Here is a 22,150-nt window from a genome sequence, read left to right as displayed (position 1 = left end):
GTTGCAGCGTAAAGTAATTTATTATAAACTCAATTTTTAAAACAAGCTTTCAAAAGTAACTTGATGGCTGTTTCTTATGTATTGCAAATATGTTCATCACAAGTGTAGCTATACCCACAAGGACAGTGTACTGTTATACAAAGGGAACCAACTTTTATGACACAAATTTCCCATCAAAAAGTACACATCATTATAGATTTCTTCGACTCAGTAAATGTACATAATCTGCTCTGAGTGACAAATACCTCAGTAAATTCTTGCTTGTTTTCTTTTTAACCTCATGTTTAACATTCAAACACACACACGCATCATACACATCAAAACACATATATAAACCAAAATAAAACATCTTAAAATAAGTCTCTCTTCATATCTTAATGTCCATTTAAAGAAAAGAAGCCACATATTCCAAAAGACATTCCCTCTTTTAGCATTTTTTTGGATGCTCCAATACAAACTTTTATACATTTCAGCCAAATATTTCACACTGTTATCTGTGTTGAGAGCTGGTGACAGTGAAGAGCACATAATGTGATTTACATCATTTTTGTATGCAAATATTTAACAGAATATTTAACAGCAGCACAGAAAATATACTTTGCATTAATTTGCAAAGACCCCTCCCTCAGAAGAGGTAACTGGAGCTGTACAGAGAGGAGAAACGTAAATGCCCTGAGTGAAGTGTTCAGGGATTCTTTTTATATACATCTATTGTTATATTTGTAATATGTACAATATACAATAAGCAGCCTTACAATATATTTTAGAGGTAAAATAACAGTTTGCAGTATAATCACCATACAAACATAGAACATGTAGAATCAACATAGAAACATGTAGTACCTCATAAATTAAGATAAATTTTATTCTTAATTAATCTGAATGACGATTATACTGTTTAATCATCTGAAAAATTTCGCTCTTAAATATCAATGTTTCACCTTGACAGCAGAAGGAAAAAAATATATTCCCATGAAAGCAAAATTGTCTTTGCAACCAATTTTGGTCAGTATGGTTTTTCTCCTGGTTTCAGGCTTAAAGTGAACCGCTCACAATGTGTAGCAGCTGCCAGATTAATATCCAAAGCACCTAGTAAGTGGGCAGGCCAAACATGGTGGCGGTGTCGACGTAGCCACTGGCTGCCTTTTCGTCAAGAATTGGCAACGCGGTGTTAATGCCAGTCGCAGAGTTCTGTAATGTGGGAGTGACGGATGCTCTGCAGCCAGTCGACGTTGCTCTGCTTACCATTTCTTCTTCATAAGGGCACATATTCTTCTCTTCCTCAATATCATCTCTCTGAAGAAGTAGTAACCCGTTATTATTGTTCACCATCCTCACCCTGCTGTAGTCCTCTGTTTGGTGGCTTACGGTATAGCTGTTTTCCTGGCTGGGGGTAACAGGGTGAAGAAGAACCACGTCCTCGTCACTGACCCTCTGGACTTCGACATACTCGGTGGGCCTGACACTGAGCTCATGAACATCCAACGGTGCTCCCATGTAGTCGACATATGCCGCATTGAGGTCATTCTCGGCCTGGAGGTGCTCATGGGCTGCTGTCTGGGGATGGAGTAGATGAGATTGCTTGTGGTCCAAGCTACACTCCCAGTAATTTGATCTAAAGCCTTTTGTGGTGCTGGGACCAGGCTGAGTGAAGTAAGATGACAAGGAGTTTGGGGTGAACAGGCCGTCAGAAAGACAGTGTTGATTCCCCATCTTAGGTTTATTTGGTCGATTCACTGGGCTAAGACTGTACTGGGGCAGTGGAGAAAACAAAGAAGGCCAGCTCTTCACCTTCTCCTTCTCTTTGGAAATATTTGGGATCTGCGCATTTTCATGACAACATGCCAGGTGTTCCTCCTCCATTACTTCCTCATGACTTTTTGTTTCAGCCTCAGCCTGACTACCCTCCTGATCTGTCTGCTGCCCATCGTCTTTGTCACCTCCGCCCTTATCGATAAGCAGTGTGTGGCTGTCACAGCTGCCCCGGCCAGAATCATTGTCACATGTGGAGTTTTCAGTTTTGAAGCTATCGTCTTGAAGATCTTTGCCTTCATCCATGATTAGTTCACGCTCCTCTGGGACATACACCTCTAAGTATTGCACAAGAAAATCCTCATAGTTGGATGTGGTTGGGGGAAAATTAGACACCACCAGTGAGCTGAAGATGTCCTCAGATTTGCCACTCTGCACGTAAAAAAAGTATCTGGTTACAAAGTGGTCATGATTCAAATAGCTACTTTAACATGTATTATTTAGCATTCAGCACATCTTCAGTCAAAAAGCTCTGGTTTACCTTAAGAAGTTGTTTGTCAATTCCCTTGATCTTAGGTCCTGGCACTGGTGGCAGAAGGTAGTGCTTCACACTGCATGCACAAAAAGTTTGAAAAGTTCATAAAAATCAACATTTTTATTACCTTTATATATATCTGTCTGTATGTATGTAAATGTGTTTAATGTCTAACACATACAATTTACTAAAAATGTTTACTCTTACCTATGAAAGTTCATGTATATCATCCAAATACAGATGATGAGGATGAAGGCAGCAAAGACCACTATAAGGATCCACATTGACCTTTCCTGTGGTAAATCTGAATGAAACAGAGCAATAATGACAGTCTTAGAAGATGTAAATGATTGTATTAATGTAGCATTTTCTTCTCTTCTCTCCCGAGTCACTTTTATGGCTTAAGGCTCATTTTTCCACTGGCACACAGTGGAAAAATGTGAATTAAGCACATAGTAATTCAGTTTTCTTTATAGGTAATCACTTGCTTGTGTCTGTGAGGCCAGGGTAACTAAGCTTATGGGTTGCAAAATGGGAGCATGGCGTTAAAAACAAATCCTCCCACAGCTCTCTATATTACTAATTAACACATTTTTTACTAAATCTACACAAAAACTAGGTGGAAAGGTTTAATCCACTTTGACCACAGAATAGTGAAACATGCATTCCTCCAAGTTTAAGTTTTTGGTTCTCCATAAAAAATAGTCTACATTCATGATGACAGATGCTGTGAAACCTGAAATAATGTCTTGATTGCTTCAGTCAAGCATCTGGGACCTACATGAATATATTGCCTTTCTACGTTCTGCAATAGTACAATCACAAATGTCAGTGTGTCTTACTTTAACTTACTGGGATGGGCCAACACAAAGTTTCATAACTGTGAAGTGGAAGTAACACGAGGATGTATATATTCTGTTGCAGCTGTACTTTTGACCAACAAAATGATTGGCTTTTTTTTTCTAAAATGCAAAATATGTATTTTAAAAAGCTGATTTTATCTTCTAAATACAGTTGACATTGTATTTAGTTGACATTGTATTTAGAACTGTCTAAATACAGTACAACTGTATTTAGACAGTTGTACAGTTATTTGTGGGTGAAGGACTTACATTCAGGAACTTTGACACGGGTTGTGGGGCTCCATTCACTCCAGAAGCCATGATCAGGCTTACAGCGAACCTGAACATCATAAGTACCACCTGACCTCAGGCTGTAAATCTTAAAAATCTTCCTCTGGCCTGCAGAGAGCTCCTGGAAATGAAACACATGTACATATGAGTCAGGTGAGGTCAGTAAATTGTAGCCGTCTGTGTAGATTTTAGGTGTGGTATTGGGGTTTGAGCATCAAACCCTGGCTTTGTGACATATCAGCGAGTCCTCTGACATGGAACTAAATGCAAAGTTTCACATTTGAAAGACAAATGCTCAAGACACCAGGCCATTCCATCTCACTGGCAGTGGTTTGCTCACCTCCCATTTATTCTCATTCTCCAACTTGAGTCGGACCTCGTAGATGAGAGTGATCCAACCCGAGCGGGTGTCAGCCATTTTGGGGGGCTTCCATGACACTTGAAGAAAAGGCCAGTCTTTGTCCTCTGTGACACTCACTACCACTTCTTCCGGAGGATTGGGCTTGACTGGGGAGAGAGGGAAAGAGAACATGTGTTTCTTAGATCTGATGAGACCCAATAATGAATGACAAGAAATCATAAAAGATTTTAGTAAATAATCACGCGCCCTTCACTCCAGATGTGCTAATATATGGACAAGTCCAGCTGAGGAACTCTAACATTCTAGCTCTGGCCACTGATGTATATTTTTGAGCTGGGTGTAAGAACAATTATTTAGACTCCAAATTATAAACCTACTTTCAAAATAGACAAGGCTGAGGGCTGAGGTTTGTGAAAGACGCTGACACTAATTAGGTCTGATTTTCAATCACTGTAATATTCTAATGAAAAGGATAAGTGGAGCACTTACAGGTCTTCTAAATCCAAGATAAAATATACTCCAGGTTAGTCGGGCATAAGTCTCTTCCATTACCAACTTGAAAAAAGGGACCAATTTTCAAATCTCTGAAAAGGTCAGACTTTTTATAAAAAAAGTTGTGATATTAGCATTAAAGAAGATAGAAAGAAGAAGCGGATTGCTTTTTATATATATTATAAGATTATTTTCCAAAGTTGATTGTCAGCCTATAGCTTAAAAATGTCACCGCAACGGCAATAGTCCAAAGCCTTGAATTTTGCTGTAGTGTCTGCAACAGCAAAAGTCCAGATATAACAGCTATGATTTTTCACAGTACACAAAACAACACGAGTGCTGTTCTGTCGAAAAACAGAAATTCTCTCAAGGAGTTGTGTCAGGGCTGTCACGCTAAACTTTTGCCACTTTCCCCTCACCGATGTAGACGACATCTATGTCAACGGGATTGGAAAATGTGTTTCCCATCGAGTTGGTAGCCACAACGGTGATGTTGTAGTTCACCCAGATGGACGTAACATTCTTGCTGAAGAAGCAAGAGTTCTTGCCGGCCGTTTTGTAGTCAGGACACTCGAACACCCTCTCAGAGCTGTTGAGGAGAAGGAAAACATCATGCAGTTGTGTGATTTCAGACACTGTGCAGTAAAATACCAAGAACAGGGTGTGTTTTTTGCGCTACAATTTCTATAAAAAAAAAAAAGATGTATTTTGAGAGGATAAGAGAGGATGATTCAAGGATGAATTGAGAAATTACTTTCTTCTCAATAGTGAACAGATTTACTGAAAGGAGGAAGAACCATTAACTACAACAATAGGAGATACGTAGACAACTAATGAATTCAAAGAATTACTAATTATTTCAAAATTTCTGGAACACTCAACAATCCTCTTATTGTGTAGTGATGTTACCTTGTGTGTAGGGTATTTTGTTTATGAAAACAATACTTTTGATAATATAATGGACCCTCAGCAACCACTGCAGGCAAAACCCCATTAGACTTGTGGTGGGTAAATGAGTATAGCCTTGAGAATTGGTATGGAACCGATGGGAACATGTTGTTGTTGCTGTAGCAGCGGCTGCCACTGACTGAGGGGGGGAATCGTTGTGATGTTGTAACTTTCAGGATGCAATGATCTCCTGCATCCTGAAAGGAGATCATAGTCCACTTTGCTGCTAATCTAAAAGAACCACATGTTTTAAAGTTTTGGGATGAAATTCCCAAGCTCTTCCTTGTTTGTGTTTTACATGAAGCTACACTTGAATTAAAAAATGGAGTGTTTTTATCTTCCACATAATAAAGTATACACTTATTAGACTCAAGAATAAATTGGGAAATTAATTAATAGAAAGTTTATTGTCATCTGAAAATATACACCAGACCGTGCATATCACAATGAAATTTCATTCTATTGACTTACAATGGACTATGGACCAAGCTTCCATAGCTTTTATTGCTTTGACACCAATAAAATAGTTTATTGTAAGCGACATTTCCTTGTAAACAAATTTGAAATACGGACAAAAATAATCATCAAAGGTTTTGTTTACAACCAACTGTATCTCAAGGAAGGCTTTTTGGACAGCCATTTTCAGTTTGAGCAATACTGAGGTGCGGAAGTAGACTACGGCATGTATACAATGTCAAGATATAAAAAATATTTTAAATTCCGAATTTGATTCGACAGTTCCTACAGCTTAACGTCTTTTTAGATATGCCAGAAAATGTCAGAATGACCGAAGTTTTCTTCGGATGTAGAGCAACCCAAAACTGCCCCTCCACCACCTGCTGCTTTGCACTACCAGGCAGCTGATTAAAAGAAGGCTGAAACTTTTTTTGAGTACAAAGGACACAAGTAATTCAGCTGTGAATTTCCTGCTGTGCTAAACAGCTAAAAGTCATAACATGGATGAGGCAAATCAAATGCACTTCAAACAGTTCACCCGGCTTACATAAATGGTTATTGGGTAGAAGATGGCCTGTTGCTAAGCTCTGTGGGCTTCCATTTATCAGTTGTGCCTTAGCATATGTCTGATAGTCTGAATCAATTTAGCACATGTTCACCAAGTTTTTCAGTCTGTTGGAGAAAAATTGTGTGCTCTGCTGTATCACAGGCGGGGGCGTTGTTAAAGTGAATGGTAATTATTACTGTAACATGAGCAGTATGAATAATATGGCATGGAAAGAATCCTAAATGAACAAATAACTTGTTGGTTGTCACCCTAGAACAGAAGCAGCAGACTTTGTGATGAAGCTGAGAGACCTTAATTTTTGGAGACAAGTCACATGGTCAGATGAAGCTAAAATTGAAGCGTATTAGACTGTGAAGTACAGAGGTGAAAGGCTCATATTGTCAAGATGTTTTGCTGCAGGAACGACTGTCATAAGAAATATTACAACATAAACAAAAAACATCATGGGGGAAATATTAACGCAACATCCGAAGGCAGGAAGTCAAATTTGTGGGCAGAGACAGCTGGTAAAGGAAACTCAATTACACCAGTTCAGTTATATCCCTTATGTGGATTATGTGATAGTTAACGTATCTAATTAATGTACACTCAAAGATGTTTTTGCATAAACCTTTCTGAAGTAGTATAATTTGTAACAACAAAAGACACATTGGTTGTTCTTTGTCTTCCTTAGGCCAACCACACACTTGACAGTTTTCTCATTAAGTGGAGGATGTGTCCTGACCCACAAAAAATTATGCCAATAAATGCTGCTTGTGCATTCAGGTCTCAGGCCATGTCTCTAGTATTGCTGGCTCGATTTAACAAGTATCAGAAGGAGAACAGACATTCCTAGCAGAGCTGTCACGCCAAGTGGTGAAACGTAACAGCACTTTCCCTGAATCATAATTCAGCCACAGCTGCCTTAAATTTTCGCCACAAAGAGGTTCAGGGTCAAGCGGACGAGTTATTAGAATTTCATTTCTCCTTTCTGAATTTCTGCAAAAATCATGCATAAACTGAGTTCAATAGAAAAGTGACCATTATGAGGAACAAGTCTCTGCATTTCTCTCAAAACAATTGCTTTCTTGTCAATAGTCAAATAATATAATCCCTTTAAGACTTTGAAGGGATAAACCTTGACTCAGCTTTAGTTCTTAAAATGACAAGCAAAGAGACAAACTGTGTTAAAATGAACAAATAAATAAATGAGAGGTCTACGATACTTTTTTTAGATAAAGATATTTATCTGCTGTACTATGGCTTGGCTGGACGTAGCAGCATCTCGTCACTACATTGTCACTTCAAACTATTAAAGCCCTGGACTATTAAAGCAAGGTTATGTTAAAAGGTTAGAAGCAGTTAATATCTTACCTACAGTAGATAATTTGCTAGGTGTGTTCATTTAATACATATTCTGATTAGTTGGTCTAGCTGAAGTTGAAACTAATAACGACTCTGAGAGAGGTAAAGACTTTCACCATCGTGTCACAAACAACTCTAAAAAACATTGCAGAAGTTAATTAGCAGGAGTAGTATCAATGACAGGAGGAGAAATGTCACCAATGAGCTTACTGTATAAAACATGTACTGAGAAAAAACAAGTACATCTTTTCCAGTCAGAGTAACTGGACAAAGGATTATTAATAGGGTGGGAAAAATCAATGTAGTGCCATTGAACTAATCCCCCAGAACATTGTTTCTATCAGACTGGAAATGCTTTATGTGTTTTGTTCTCAGTGTGCATTTCACAGAAGACCACTGGTGGCACACTGTGTCTTACCTCTATTTACTGTGTAATCAACTATTAGCACCATTATAAATAACCTTCTAATGAAATTACAAACATTGTTAAGAGGTTCAGAGCGCCTGCAGAAAAATATGTTTTTAAGACTGGAGTTGTTTTAATGGCAGAAGGTTGCTTTGCTGTTGGTCCCTCCGGGTTTAAGACTAATGGTTTAGCCATTAGCCTTAGCCTCAGGACCCAACCTAATGTGAACTTATAATAAATAAGGGGAGCTACCAACTGCAGATCACTACACATTTAAAGTAGTAATATTTAGCTAAATCAACTTCACTGTAGTTTCATATTTACAAACACAATGAATACTAAGATTTCCGTCCATTGAAACTATCAGTACTGTTTTTCTGAATTAGAGTTTACTTCTGCTGTCAAACATTCACTTCCTGTGATTTTCAGTCTCTATTTGTCTTATCGACATGTATCTCAGCTGAGTGGATTAGGCTATAAACAAAAACTAATCCGCTGCATCCTCTCCTTTTCCACATCTGTGTTGGCTCCTTATCAACCCTACTCACGTTTTAAACTCCACCTTCACAGGAACAGGCGGTGCCACATAACCCTTTACAATCTTTATCCTCTTACACCAGTATGCTGCCCTCAGTGATTCACATTATGAGGTTTCCACTCTGTGGTTCACACAGAGGGTAGCAGGTGAAATGCATCCTCACTCACATCTAATTGTGCTTGAAAAAAGGTACATAGTTTACTCTGTATTTGTCCATGGAGACATACACCAAAAGACTTTTAGGGATTTTTATATATTTTTTTTTTTAAATAAATAAAATAACAACATGCCTTCAAGCTATGCAATATTTTGTGTTAGTCTATCACATTAAATCATTGTAAGATACATTAAAGTGTTTAGTTGAAATGTGAAAGAATGCCAAAGAAGTCGCAGGGGTATGATTAACACTGCAAAGCTCTGTATTATCCTGGGTAAACACAAACACTGAATGATTCAGATGTCTTATAGCAAACGCTGCTAGAAACAAATACCCTTTAAAGTAAAACTTAAAGAAGCCAAAAGCTGCACTAATTTCAGTTATTTTGTCCATCCGAAAATACAAATAAAAAAGAAAACGTGGTTTAAATTAGAACAGAGTTGTATCGCTAGATCTCGCTCAGAAACATGCACACACATGTAGCATTTCTTCTTAATATCCACATGTCAGAAAGGAATGAAAATTATGTGCATTCCTAAGCCTTTCTCTATCTGCTCCAAACATGTATGTACTGTTATTAAATAGGAACTTGCACAATAGTATCTTTGAATGTATTCAAAAGTTCATGAGGTCATGAGGACAAGCCACAAACAGAGTAAGAAACACTATCTTTCTATCTTTTCGTCTCTGAAAAAATTGATTGGTTCCTTTCAAAAATCTGCCATTAAGTTTATTCTTTGCTTTTTTTTACCACATATTTAAGCCATATGGATGAGGGTGGGTCACTGGTACACTAAAAATCACCACAATTGATGAAATGGAAATTAACAAGAGCAACATAAATATTTTTAACAACCAGGAATGTTTATTGTAGACAATCCGAAGGGTTTAGAACATCTCATAATCCCAATATATTTGAAATGTAAAAAAGGCCATAAAAGATAAGTGTGGTCAATGCAATTAAATGTAAAAGAAGCCTTTTGAAAAAGAACCAGATGCTAATATTCAAAGTATAACCAGAAAGATTCCTAAGAGGCTGCAAAATAATTACACAGCACAGTATACATATTGCCAAATCTGCTATTGCCAATCCTCATTATTGAGTATTTTACAAATATTTTAAAGACATGGAACTCTTACAAAAATGTCCCATTTGATTTCGTTTTTCTAACTTTGGCAGTCTTTCCCAATTAAGACTATTTTTCTTTATATGTATAAAGAAAAATTAGATAGATAGATAGATAGATAGATAGATAGATAGATAGATAGATAGATAGATAGATAGATAGATAGATAGATAGATAGATAGATATGCGTGTGTGGGGGTGTGTGTATATAAAAGTACACTTTCCATTGTGTAATTTACATTTAATATTGAAACATGATGAGCAGAATTCCATTAGACGGCAAAGAACCCTACAGTATCAGTTTTACCCACATCTGTAAAGTGATACAATAAAAACACAACAGAGTCCTACTTCATGGCAGACCTTTTGGAAAAAGAAAAAAAAAGACAGGCGTTCAAGATAAAGGGTGTATTACACTTAATGTTCTGCTTTTGAATCTTCTCTACTGAGCAAACCGTTTACAACAAGAGCAGAAGTGGAATGCAGTCCCTGTTCACACTTGGACTTGTCCAACCCATTTAAATTGAGAAGAGTAGTCAGGGCTGTATTAAAGCTAATATACAATGTCCTCTTCTAACAAGCTGTGGAAAAATAATCTCAGTCATACAAATAGTTTTGGTAGTTTGAAAATGCTTCACTTGGTGAACAAAGGTTCCATCTGTGCTTTGAAAAATCTCTGGCGAGTGAAGGATAATCTTTTACAGTTTGATCACAGCATCTTGAAATTTGAACTAAGGAAAATCAGGAGAGGATCAAAAACATGCAAAACCTGTTAGATTAACACCAACAGGAAGGTCTGGATAAAAAGCAAACCTCTCATTAGCAGAGATTAGTCAGTACTTTCACAGTGCCTACAAATAATTTGTATTTTGTCTCATTTGTCTATCTAAAACATTGTTACACAATAAACTTTAAAAGAGTGTGAGCCTTATTCAGTAGTTGATAGAGTAAGAAAGTCTTATTAGTCAACTCCATCAACTACTTTGTTTGGGGATTTTTTGTTTTGTTTTTATTAAGTCTCAAGCATAGACACAACAGGGTGTCGAGCCTTTAGCACATGCCACCATAAACACAGTGCATAGAAATATTAACAATTCATTAGACAAGGACACATGCTGACGGTAACAGGATCGAGACAGACTTCACCTTGATGAAATATCTGCAGGTTTTTTAATATCACTAGATCTAGTTACCCCCCCAGGAAGCAACTTACCCTTCTTTGCGGTAGTACAAGGCGTAGGTGGTTGGAAGCCCGCCATCAGAGCCTGGCTGCCACCAGCAGGTGAAGGTCTCTTTTTCTGGAGAGCGACAACTGATATTTGTTGGCTTCCCTGGAGGGCTGTATCCTAAAGACAAAAAACACAAATAAATTCATTTGCGAAAAAAATAATGGTCATTAATGTAATTTATGAGCAGTTATTTATAACGAGTTAATTATTCAGTGTTGGATCCTGTTTCTTGTTTCAGCAGCCAGTCAACCTTAAGGCACATCTCAGATGTCTTCACTCCTTAGCAGAAACTGCTGAAAGTCTGTTTAATTCTAGCTGAATACAAAACACCTGACTTTCTCCCTTTGTGATAATTTCAAACACACAAAAAAAGGAATTAACGTTGTTACAGATAGATGAAAAAAAATCCTGGATCTTATTTTAGCCATCGATAGCCTCCTTCCTGTTCTTTTCCGTATTTAAAAACTAAGAAAAGATTTCCCTAAAACGTTTCCTTGGGCAAAATGTATACTCATCTGTTTAGTCGTGTTTCCCTCTTAAACTGCTGATGCTAATAGCTCTGATCAGGAAGGATGGATTAACTGAAATTTCATTTTTAACTAGACTTTTCCAGACTGTGTAGGAACCCTGTCTTTAATATTGAAAGTACTCTTTGATTAATACTTAAGCATCATTTATACATTTGCTTTGTCCTTTCAAGCAGGCTGCTAAAAGGTGTTTCCATGGTAAGAATGAGGGATGATTCGATTCAGTCAACCACTGCCCGTTGACACACACTCGCTCATGATTTTGAGAAACAACATAATTGAATTTCAATTTGTTTATGAGACCAGATTGCATTGGATTGATTTGATTATAAATTTATGGATTGGATCTGTTTGTCTTGTAAAATGACTTGCAATAATTTGCTGTGAATGGGTGTAAAATAAATAAACTGAACTAAGTAAAACACATACATAAGGCAAGAACAGGAGTGATCTTTTTGTCAAATGAACACTCATTTAACAAAATGAACATGCTGAAAACATACAGGTATTATTTTTGGATGCAGAAGTTCCAATCAGATTTAACTAATGAGCTGGTTCATTAGGGTCATTAATTCCTCCCACACGATGAAGTGCAGGAGCAACTGAACACAAACACATTACCCGCTGGAAAATATATTTCATTAACAGGCTTCGGGAAAAAAAATAGTATCAAAAGATCATTTCATTTTACTGTTGTGAATACGGATTCTGAAACTATGAAAAGAAGATTCTGAATTGGTTCGTATTCTGCTTATACATAACTTAAAAGAATCCATGGAAGGTGTTTAGAAGGTGGGGTTAATCTAAGTGCAAATCCAATGGCGAACTTACCCTCTCCTGCTGCAATCTGGATAAATAATATCAACAGCCAGAGCAGAACAACTTCCCCAACCTTCTTCATCATGGCACCACAAAGCCTTTGCTGTGGGATTGAGCAAAAAACACAAACAAAGACAGGTGAGCATGGCAGACAGGCTGATACGGGCATTTGACCAATCACTTGACCCATAACATTCGCGATGGAACGGGAAAAAATTGCTGTTTGCAGTGAAGGCATTTGTCTGCTGCTGGCACATTCTGACTGACATGAATCTGCCGTACAGCATGCTGTAATAATATTCACTAAAGGGACAACAAAAAACAACAAGAAAAGATGTGGCACAAGTGAACACTAATTATAACAGAAGAAAAAACATCTAATACTTTACTACAGAGGAAACATGTCAAACATTTACCCAGAAAGCATTTGTGCTGTTAACATTCAACCCAACACCGAGGGCAAGGAGGAGAAAAACTGAATAAAGAAAAGCAAATGAGAAAAAAAGGAAAAAAAAAACTCTTGTTGACTCTCTAACTAAAGATTTAAAAACAGAGACACCCACACACATTCTCTGTTTCTGACTACCTCTACCAGCTGGTACAGGCAGCGTAACTGATTGCATAACCTGAGCTAGGGCTCCATAACAGCAGAAGGCTGGATTGCCATTACCCGCAACTGTCTAGACTTCCCACATCTGCCTAGCTACGGACAGATGTCTTCATTTCTACTCTGTGTTTTAAACATTTGTTTTTCAAATGACTGATAAAAGGAGGAATACAAGAGGACTATAGGAGGAAACAAGAAAATAGCTGGAAAGAAATACTCTCATATGCTATTGCCTAAAACTAACATTAAATGCTGGGTACCTTCAGGGCAGCACTTTCTTGTAGACAACAAAGGGGCGTTCTTTTGTTCATTGCAAACATTTGCAAATGAACTTCCTTTCGAGCGCTATGGATGTTTATGCAAACAAAATGTAAAACAAAACTGCTGTCTTTAGGGATTTTTCCTCCCCCATCAGTCACCTTCCTATTTACTTGCACCTAGCAGGACGGTGCAACATACATGCAAATTATGGTTTTTATTTCAGAGACCATCCTGTTGCTGTAGTTTTGATTAAAATAAGTGACAATTCTTAATAAAAAAAAACCAAAACATGAATTTGTATGCAATTTATTGTGATTTTGATTTGGCTCTGAAACTAAGTGCACTCACTCACTCACTGCCTGTTTCCACTGTTCAACCAGCATGACAGAATACGGAAGAAAAACTTCCTTTCATTACATGCTGTTCAGCACGCACACTCTAAAACACAACTAATGAGCATGCTGAAAACATGGAGGTAGAACATTTAAATATAGGAGTGGCTGTTGTTTCCCAAAGCATGCCACTGCAGGGCTTTATAACAATATACTCCAGCCCTGGATTCAGGCGGATACCCTCAGTTGGGTCTTTTCTCCCATTTTCTTGTTTTTTTTTTCTGTTTTTGTTTATTTATTTGACACATACAAACACATAGCACTAGATTAGTATTACTGCTGATCAGATTCCCACATTTAATGTCGAAATATTCCAGAACAAGCCATGTATAAATAAATTCAATTGCTTTTTACATTTTTACTATTAAAATCGCCACTGTCAGCAAAAAAGCTGAACATGACTGTAAAGTGGAAGGAAAATTATAAATATTTGCAGATATTTTATGAAAACACATATCGTCATGCTGGTCAATATTTTGTACAGCAGGTACAAGTGAAATTCTTTTGGGTTATGCCTTTAAAATTTTGCATATCTAGAGACTGACATTTTTGTCCATTCTTCTTTACAAAATACCTTAAACTCAATCAGATTGGGTGACTGCCAATTATCAAGTTTTGCCACAGATTATTAATTAGATTTAGAAATGGACTTTTACTGGTCCATTCTGCTTTGATCTAAGCCATTCCCTTGTAGCTCTGGGTAAATGTTTAGGGTTGCAGCTCTTTCATAAAGGCTTACGCTTTGGAGTGATGACTGCTGGTTGTTCTTTCATCAAAGTCTCCCCTGAGCTGTAGATCACTGCTGCTTCTCCAGAATTACCAGTCACTTTACTGCTCTCCTTGTCCAGCCTGTCAGTTTATGTGAACACCCATGGTAGGTCTCTTTTGTCAAGCTCAGTTTAGAAGATGGGTAGAACAACGCTTCCTGATGTGTTTATCACTATAATGAGGTTTTACCTAAGCCTGCTTTAAAATTCTCCTCGACCATATCTCTGACCTGTCTGGTCTATAAGTAGATTTGGTGGGTTTGAAGTTACAACAAACTCTTTTGGTATGATGAATTGATTGAGTCATCATACCACTGACAGGACTGATTAGTCAGCCCTATCAGTGTGATTAGGGCTGGGTAAATATGCATGAAACCCTTTGAAAAGGTTAATTCATGATAATAATAAACTGTAAAAAGTGTGGCTCATTTCCCTTACACTTCACTAGCATGATACACTTTGTGCTGGTCTGACATTAAACCTAAATACCACGTATGACCATAATGTGGTCATACTATAACAAAACGTGGAAAACTCTTAGTCGTAGGGTTACTTTTGCAAGACTGTTAAAAAAGTCTCTACTCACGTTTGTTTTCTTTGTTTTACTTTATTGCTACATATTATCTGTGTATCTCACAAACTGTTCTTAGAGTTAGATTTTATAGGAAAGGGCTTGTATTTCCAACATATTAGTTTTATAGTGTAGAAACAAAAAGCAAAATAGTTTAGTTTACCGCTGGAATGTAAACACATTGCGGGGTGAAACAGTCTGAAACGGGCGATCTCCAACATGCTGCGACTTACTCCGCGACTGATCTGAATGCCAAGGATCTGCCTGCAAACCGCAGCACTATGTGTGCCTCCAGGTAAATTCTACATTAATAATGTGCTGCAATAATGCTCAGGGATGTGGCTGCCTGGGCATGTGTTGTCACACAGCCTCTGTCTAACTACTAGCTTAGGTCTACCTTGTGCAATAGCCGCAGTGTTTCTCAACATATATTTGAAACTTTTCCATTTACACATTCATTCACCTTGTTTTTTCTTTAAGCACCTTAGAACATGAACCATACCCAGCTCATGTATATAGTGCCTTCATTTCAGGAACGTCACCATGATCTGATAATTGGCATTAAGATCAAGGCACCGGATTAGCCTCCTGCTACATATAGCCTTCTTACATAACCAGTAGCCGAGACCGTGGGACATAAGCTGCTACCCATTGCAGCAAATCTTTTTCCCTAAACCTAGCAATGATGCACAGTTTATATGATATGGTTGTGCACTTTTTATGCTTTGCTTCTTCAATCACAGTAATTTTGGCTTAAGCTTCCTGTCAGAAATGCTTTAAGTCACCCTTATCAGAGGGTTTTAAAACATGAACAGATGCTTTCTGATCATATCACAAAATCTCAATCAGTCTTAAGTCCAGATCCTGACTAGGACACCGCAAAACCTTAATTAATATGTCTTTAGCTATTCAGTGCTAGACTTTCTGTTACGCTCTGGATTATTGCCTGGCCTCTAAACCAAAGTGCTTTTGTGCAAACTGATGGCAGATTTTCTGTCCAAAAACTCTGAAGGGTTTCTGCTAAGTAGGATTTATAGTTCCATCAATAAAGTCATTTATCCAGGTCCTAAAGCAGTAAAGTAGCCTTAGACCATTACACTATTACCACCATGTCTTGCTAGTATATTGCTTTTTTTTCTGAAATGGAGTGTGAATTTTATCTCATTTCTATCTGAACATATGCCTTCCAAGAAGTTCCAAAAAGTTTCATATTTTTCTCAACAGTCCACAGATTGTTTTCCAAAAAGTCATGGAGGTCATAATGGTCTGTTTTGGAAAATGCAGTATTGGCCTTTCTGTTATTTTTGGTCAGAATGGGTTTGTCAGCATTTAACTATTGCATTGATGTCATTCTTTTTGTTGTTGATTCATGAACACTTAACAGAGGCAGAGAGGACTCCAGTGCTTACAATGCTAATTTGAGTTCTTTTGTGACCTCCTTTTGAAAAGAGTTGTTGCATCTTTTCTCCACTAATAAATATTGGCTCTCACTGTGAATTATGAATGCTCAAAGCCTTGGAAATAACTTTCCAATTCTTCCCAGACAGACTGATGTCAATGGGTTTGTTTTTCATCTCTTCTTGAATTTTCTCACATCAGATGACAATTTGTTTCTTTTTCAGATCTTTTAACCTAGTCCTTGCTGTCTATTTAACTGGTTCTTTGATCCTATAGATACGGCAGTAACCGGGCAGAGTGTGGTTAGTACAATTCATCAAAAATAAAAGTGGATTACCAGCATTAATTCGTAATTTATCAAGGAGTCTATCTTTTCCACACAGAATCACATTATTTTGCATAGCTTCACCCCTAAATAAATAAAATAATTTGTTAACTGCCTTTTTGGTTTTACACATATTTGTTTAGTATTAAAATCTGTTTTATAACCTGCAACACTTCAGTGCGACAAAAATCAAAAACATAAGGAATCCCTAAGGAGGCAAATCATTTTTCACCTTGTTTGTATTTCATTCAGTTCTTGTTAAGGTTAGCCCTTCCCGGTTTTGTTTGAATTATTCCCGATTTCTGCCTTTGAGTTTTCAACTTGGAGCACCTTTGAATTTGCTTCGTTAAAAGTGTTTTTCCGCCTTACTTGGCTTCTGCTTGTTGGCATTAAATTGCGTCCCGAAACACATCATCTCTGCTGAGAGCAACCGTACACATGAGAAAGTGATATCCAAGCAACAGAATGTGCAACCCACATGTATTTGATGCAACATGCACCTGCATGTGTGTCTACACAGCATGTGGATGTAATGAAGTTACAAGCTATAAACTGAACTATATGTGAAATGTTCTTTACGCTACCAGTAAGTTGTTTATGATAAATTTCTTCTTTCTACCTAATAAATTAGCAATTTTGTGTTTTTTTTTTTTCCTATGATGTGCAGAAAACACTCAGATAAACAATCCCAATTATGTTACCTGTTCTCCCATAAAGAACATGGCAAACAAAAGACACGACCCAGAAGACTAACACCTACATTCAGATTTTGGGTGAATCATTCATGAGCCGAGTCCTCCTCTGGCCTCTCAATTTCAAAAGGTGAGAAGAGGATGTATCAAATGGCGTGCTGAGGGCAACTGTGAGCAGAGAGAGGTGTTACCTGGTGGCAGACATACGGTTAAATAGCACACCTTTGTGTGGATCATATGTACATAAAGTTTTTCTCTTATGAATAGTCAGAGCATTCTCAGGAGGCCTGACCGACACAACTGAGTTTACGGCATTCCTCTTTCCTAGAACCTGTTTCTAGTTTCCAAAAGGTTACGAGAACGACCAGAGGAGTGTGCAATATATCCTGAATGATTTACGGCACATTTATGTATCTCAGTTTTATATTAACTTGAGCTTAGTGGGATTAATATAAAAAAGAAGAAAAGGTAAGGAGACCACTTGAGTTCTTGGTAATACTTTCTTTAAAAGCTGGAAGAACAGCCTCTCCGTTTCCTGGTACTGAAAACTTTAAACACAGAAAGAGCAAAGATGATGTGGTCCAGCAGGTTTGGCATGACTGAAAGGTGGTTCGTTATGCCAACAGCTCCTCGACTTTCTAACCCTTTATTTGTGAATTTACGCTACAATCCATTTCGTGATTCTAGTCGCGAAGTGCGTGCAGGTAGCTTGGCAGGAGGAATAACAGATACCAGAAATTGCTGAAACTTCCCTCGTATCATAAGCTTGACCCGAAACCCTGCTCAAACTGGAACAAACCTAACACTTCCCAGCATTGTAAAAAAACCGGTTTGAACAGCAGCACAAACAGATTTCTGGGAACTATTTTTTTCACCGTCATACAGGTAGTCAGGGTTGGGAAGCTACAGAATGCAGAATCAAAAGGCATAAAGGGATTCCAGGTACTGTACACCGAAACCAGACTAACTAATACATGGGCTATGATATATTCTGAATTGCCTAAAACTTAGGGTTAAATCTGTACATGAGTTGTTGATTTTTGTTCTATGTTAACCTCAGACTACAGGGTATGCAGTGAGTTTTACTTGAAATATTTCAGATAGATCTCACATTTATGTTCAAGTTAAAATATGAATTTCATCGATGTGCCTAAAAACTAAAGATGCAACGATTCCATTAAAGGAGAACAAATGAGCTGCCGACTCTTTGATGAAATTTATTTAAAATAAAACAGGACATGGAGAAATTAAAATACTTGTACCAAATCTTAATCACACTTGTCCTGAAATCAATCAAATGTGCATCAAAGCACATGCTAGTGGTTGATGTATTTGTACACCAAAAAATAGTGATAGATTTTAAGTCTGATGCATTTAATGAAAGGGTGAAAATGAGAACAGAGACCGTCTCTGGTCTCTGGCCGATCAAGCGATGGATCAAGCGATGCATGTTACATGAAAATAATTAATGACTGAAGTTAACTGTTAAATTATATATTCAGGTATTTGCAGTTCCAATGTTCTGTTTGTTAAAAGGCAAATATACTTTAGGAATGACAACTCCGGTATGAACAAACATAATTATATATGCACAAAACCTTAACTACAAGTACAACATAGGGGCAAAAATGAAAAAATATGCACAAAGGGGTCAACAAACTTGTTCAGTGTAAACTTTTAAAACATATAGCATTACCCCTTGTCAGGCACACAGATTGTCCTGCTTGAGAATGTGTGGTCTGTGAAATTTCACTTGCTACCTTTTCTTGCCCAACCTAACTTACATCTGGCAGTCTCAACATGGAAAAACAGCTTCAAGGACAACACACACACATACACGCACGCACACCCCCACACACACCCTTCCCTCACTGCAGCCCTAATGATCCCACTTATCTTCAGTCAGCTCAAAGTCAAGACATAGGTTTGTGATAAGAGCAGCAGCTAAGTTTATGGGCCACTTCTCCTATGTCGGCAACTGTTTGAGAAAGAAACAATATTAGTTCAGCTGTTTTCTAAAGAGAACACATTAGCCTGAGGTTTATGCTCATTTATCTGACACAGGGATAGGCATAAGAATATAAATCTGCATAAATGTTAAATTTCTGAATGTGGATCCGAGGCAGGTGGATCTGCTGGGACTTTTTAATGTGGCTTGAGGCTTGTGCCCGTACCGATTGTTGGGGGTCACAAACATCTCAACCCCAAGTCCAGATGTTGTTGGGCGTCCAGAGGGAGGGACAAAAATGTAGATTTATTCATTAGTTGAAGCGAAAAAAATTGGGTTAGGTCACCATTTGACACTTCTGTGAAGAACTTTAATGATGTAGCCGTGAATTGAGTTACTGTTTAACGTGGTGCCAATCAACATGTGCCAATAAAAAAATTGACACCATCTACTGGCCACTGGATCCTTTACATTGAGAACAAAAGCTTGAAGGTGAATTTACAGCCAAGAATAAAATACCTGTCATTTGATAAGGGCTGGGTCTTTACTGACCTTTCACTGATAATAGTTAGACTGCTGTGCACTTGCTTTGGCATGAAATTAGCCTGTTGTATTCAATGTGATTGAAATCTAATAACTACGTTTTTACTGGTTGTGTCTTTTAAATAAGTAAAGGGTTACATAGAACTATGCTGACTTTCAACATGTACTCCTTTAAAAGTTTTAAAGCGCCTGAGAGGCAGTGCGGCGTAAACGTCCTGGCCATGACAGCAGCAATGAGCAACGCTGAAGTTAATTAAAGCCTCCGTGTCTGACTTGAAGCGGAGAGAGTCAGTAAGCTGCAGGCAAGTAACAGTGTAATCCCGTATTGAGATGATCAACCTGGTCCAACCTGATTGAGAACTTCTGCCACCTCTTCCTGACCTGACTTAAGTCCGTTAAGAACAGAAAGAATAACCCAGGTAAAACCTACTGAAACTCTGCATCCTCATCCTCATTGCTGCACGATACACGAAGTGAAAATCACATTCTCTTTTTTTTCAATTCAGACTCTAGATACAAAAGGCATTTTAATATTCTCTCCTAACCATTGCATAACAATTAAATTAAAAAAAAAATAGAAAAAGTGGGGGAGTTTACCGGCAGACGACAGGTGTATCAGCGTCTCTCTCGTTTGCGCCTTCGCTGAAGTGACTCCTGTGAAGACCGAGCAACTTTTACCTGCTTTCAACTTTCCTGCTTTCCTTGGAAAGTTGAAAGGTGAGGTGCGCACACGCTCCACCGAACCGTGGGAACCGCTCAGCACGCTCGTCCCGTCTGCAAAGGAAGCGCGACTGGCACTCTACCCGCGCCCTGATGGATCAGAGGAGGGCGGGGGATGGTACCGAGGAGCCCGGCCTCCAAACCCCGCCCACCGCTCAGGTTGCCACAGAATGAACCGAAGACTGGCTCAACCAGTTTTGCTGTCAGTTTAAAAACGATACCTGGGGATTACATAAATCTGCTTTTTAAAGTTAAACTGTGTCGCTGAGACTATTTTCTGTTATTTCAGAATATATCCATTTTATAAGAATAATAGAGGTCAGTTAGAATTAACAAAAGTATTTATTTGCTTAATGGCAAAATAATCACTGTTTTTTTTTTTTTTTTTTCATCTTAAAGTCAAAACGTTAAATAAACCAAGATAACCATACCTTTAAACAATTTGAAAAGGTAAAAATGGTCATGCAAGGGTTGTGTAACCTTCAGATAGGGAAGAACACCTGTGCATGTATTTAAAGATAACATCAAACACATTGTATAGTTGAGTGGCGTCATTGGGGGGGGGAAAAATCAAAGTAATTCAGCCAAGCTATCAGAAAGAGAACTGTGGACCTCTATACATCTGATCCATTCCTTGGAGCCATTCCAGATGACTGAACTTGACACTTTCACTAACATTCAAGTCTAAATATGAAAATATGCAACAATCAAATTGTTCAGGATATTAACATGTTTTTCTTGCAGAATTTGTGTATCAACCCCAGAACAAAACTAGAAGGCAATGTGACGATTGTTGTATCAACATGACCTTTATATATTTAGAATTATATATAAGCATTATTAATATAAATTTATATTATAAATATATTATCTCTTCTTCTAACTGCTGAGCAGCCATGTTAGTTTATTCACGTCTCTTCATCATATCATTTGTCTGATTATAGATATGTAAAAATGCACATTGTTTTTTTCTCTTTTATGATATCTATTTTTTTCATTGTTGCTATGATAAAATCTTACTGATGTTTGGTCTTGGAACCTCTTTACACTTCTATCAACATATGTCTCTCCATATAAAACGAGCAATTTCCCATGGGTCATATTCCAAGATGAAACCATAGTTTAAGGTTCAGTTTAAGGTATCTTGACATACTACGCTGCTTGGTTAGGCAGCCAATGTGATTGTGATCTAGGTGATCTAGGAAATGTCACCATAATCCTGAAACCTCAAAACATAAAGGCTAGGGTTAACCTCAGAGTGAGCTTCCAGGAAATGAATGCAACTTGCCGTCCATGTTGCACAGGTATCGGTGATAATAACTAATACATGTTACCATATGGAATCGGGTTGAAAGTGATAATCGTAACTTTGAAGAAAATAAACACCAGCATTTTATGTTTTTTTAATGTGTGTTTGGGAAGGAGTGGCATTTCATTGCAGTCTTTAAAAAATGTAAACACGCTCCCTATCTGTCATCCTATCAGGGAACAGGCGTCCATGTTGGTATCAGAAAGGAAAACACACTTTAAAATG

General features: G+C 37.8%; 1 protein-coding gene across 2 annotated transcripts; it reads right to left on the bottom strand.

The window, feature by feature from the left end:
* Position 1: 1 nt before the first annotated feature.
* Positions 2–20,696, bottom strand: prlr (prolactin receptor). Of its 2 annotated transcripts, XM_023338519.1 has the most exons (10): positions 20,494–20,696; positions 17,474–17,573; positions 12,405–12,495; positions 11,031–11,163; positions 4,693–4,862; positions 3,761–3,927; positions 3,400–3,541; positions 2,495–2,591; positions 2,294–2,363; positions 2–2,184 (listed from the first exon to the last, which is right to left on the bottom strand). In XM_023338519.1, the coding sequence occupies exons 3-10, from the start codon at positions 12,475–12,477 to the stop codon at positions 1,090–1,092; spliced, it is 1,947 nt and encodes a 648-aa protein (XP_023194287.1). In that variant the 5' UTR covers positions 12,478–12,495; positions 17,474–17,573; positions 20,494–20,696; the 3' UTR covers positions 2–1,089. The 2 variants fall into 2 exon arrangements, with proteins under 2 accessions (XP_023194287.1, XP_005798743.1); XM_005798686.2 differs by lacking the exon at positions 17,474–17,573.
* Positions 20,697–22,150: the final 1,454 nt, after the last annotated feature.

This window comes from Xiphophorus maculatus, chromosome 8 (assembly GCF_002775205.1).
Source record: "Xiphophorus maculatus strain JP 163 A chromosome 8, X_maculatus-5.0-male, whole genome shotgun sequence".
NCBI classification, from domain to species: Eukaryota; Metazoa; Chordata; class Actinopteri; order Cyprinodontiformes; family Poeciliidae; genus Xiphophorus; species Xiphophorus maculatus.
Note: the sequence above shows the minus strand (reverse complement) of the source record. Positions and strands in the feature narration are given on the sequence as shown.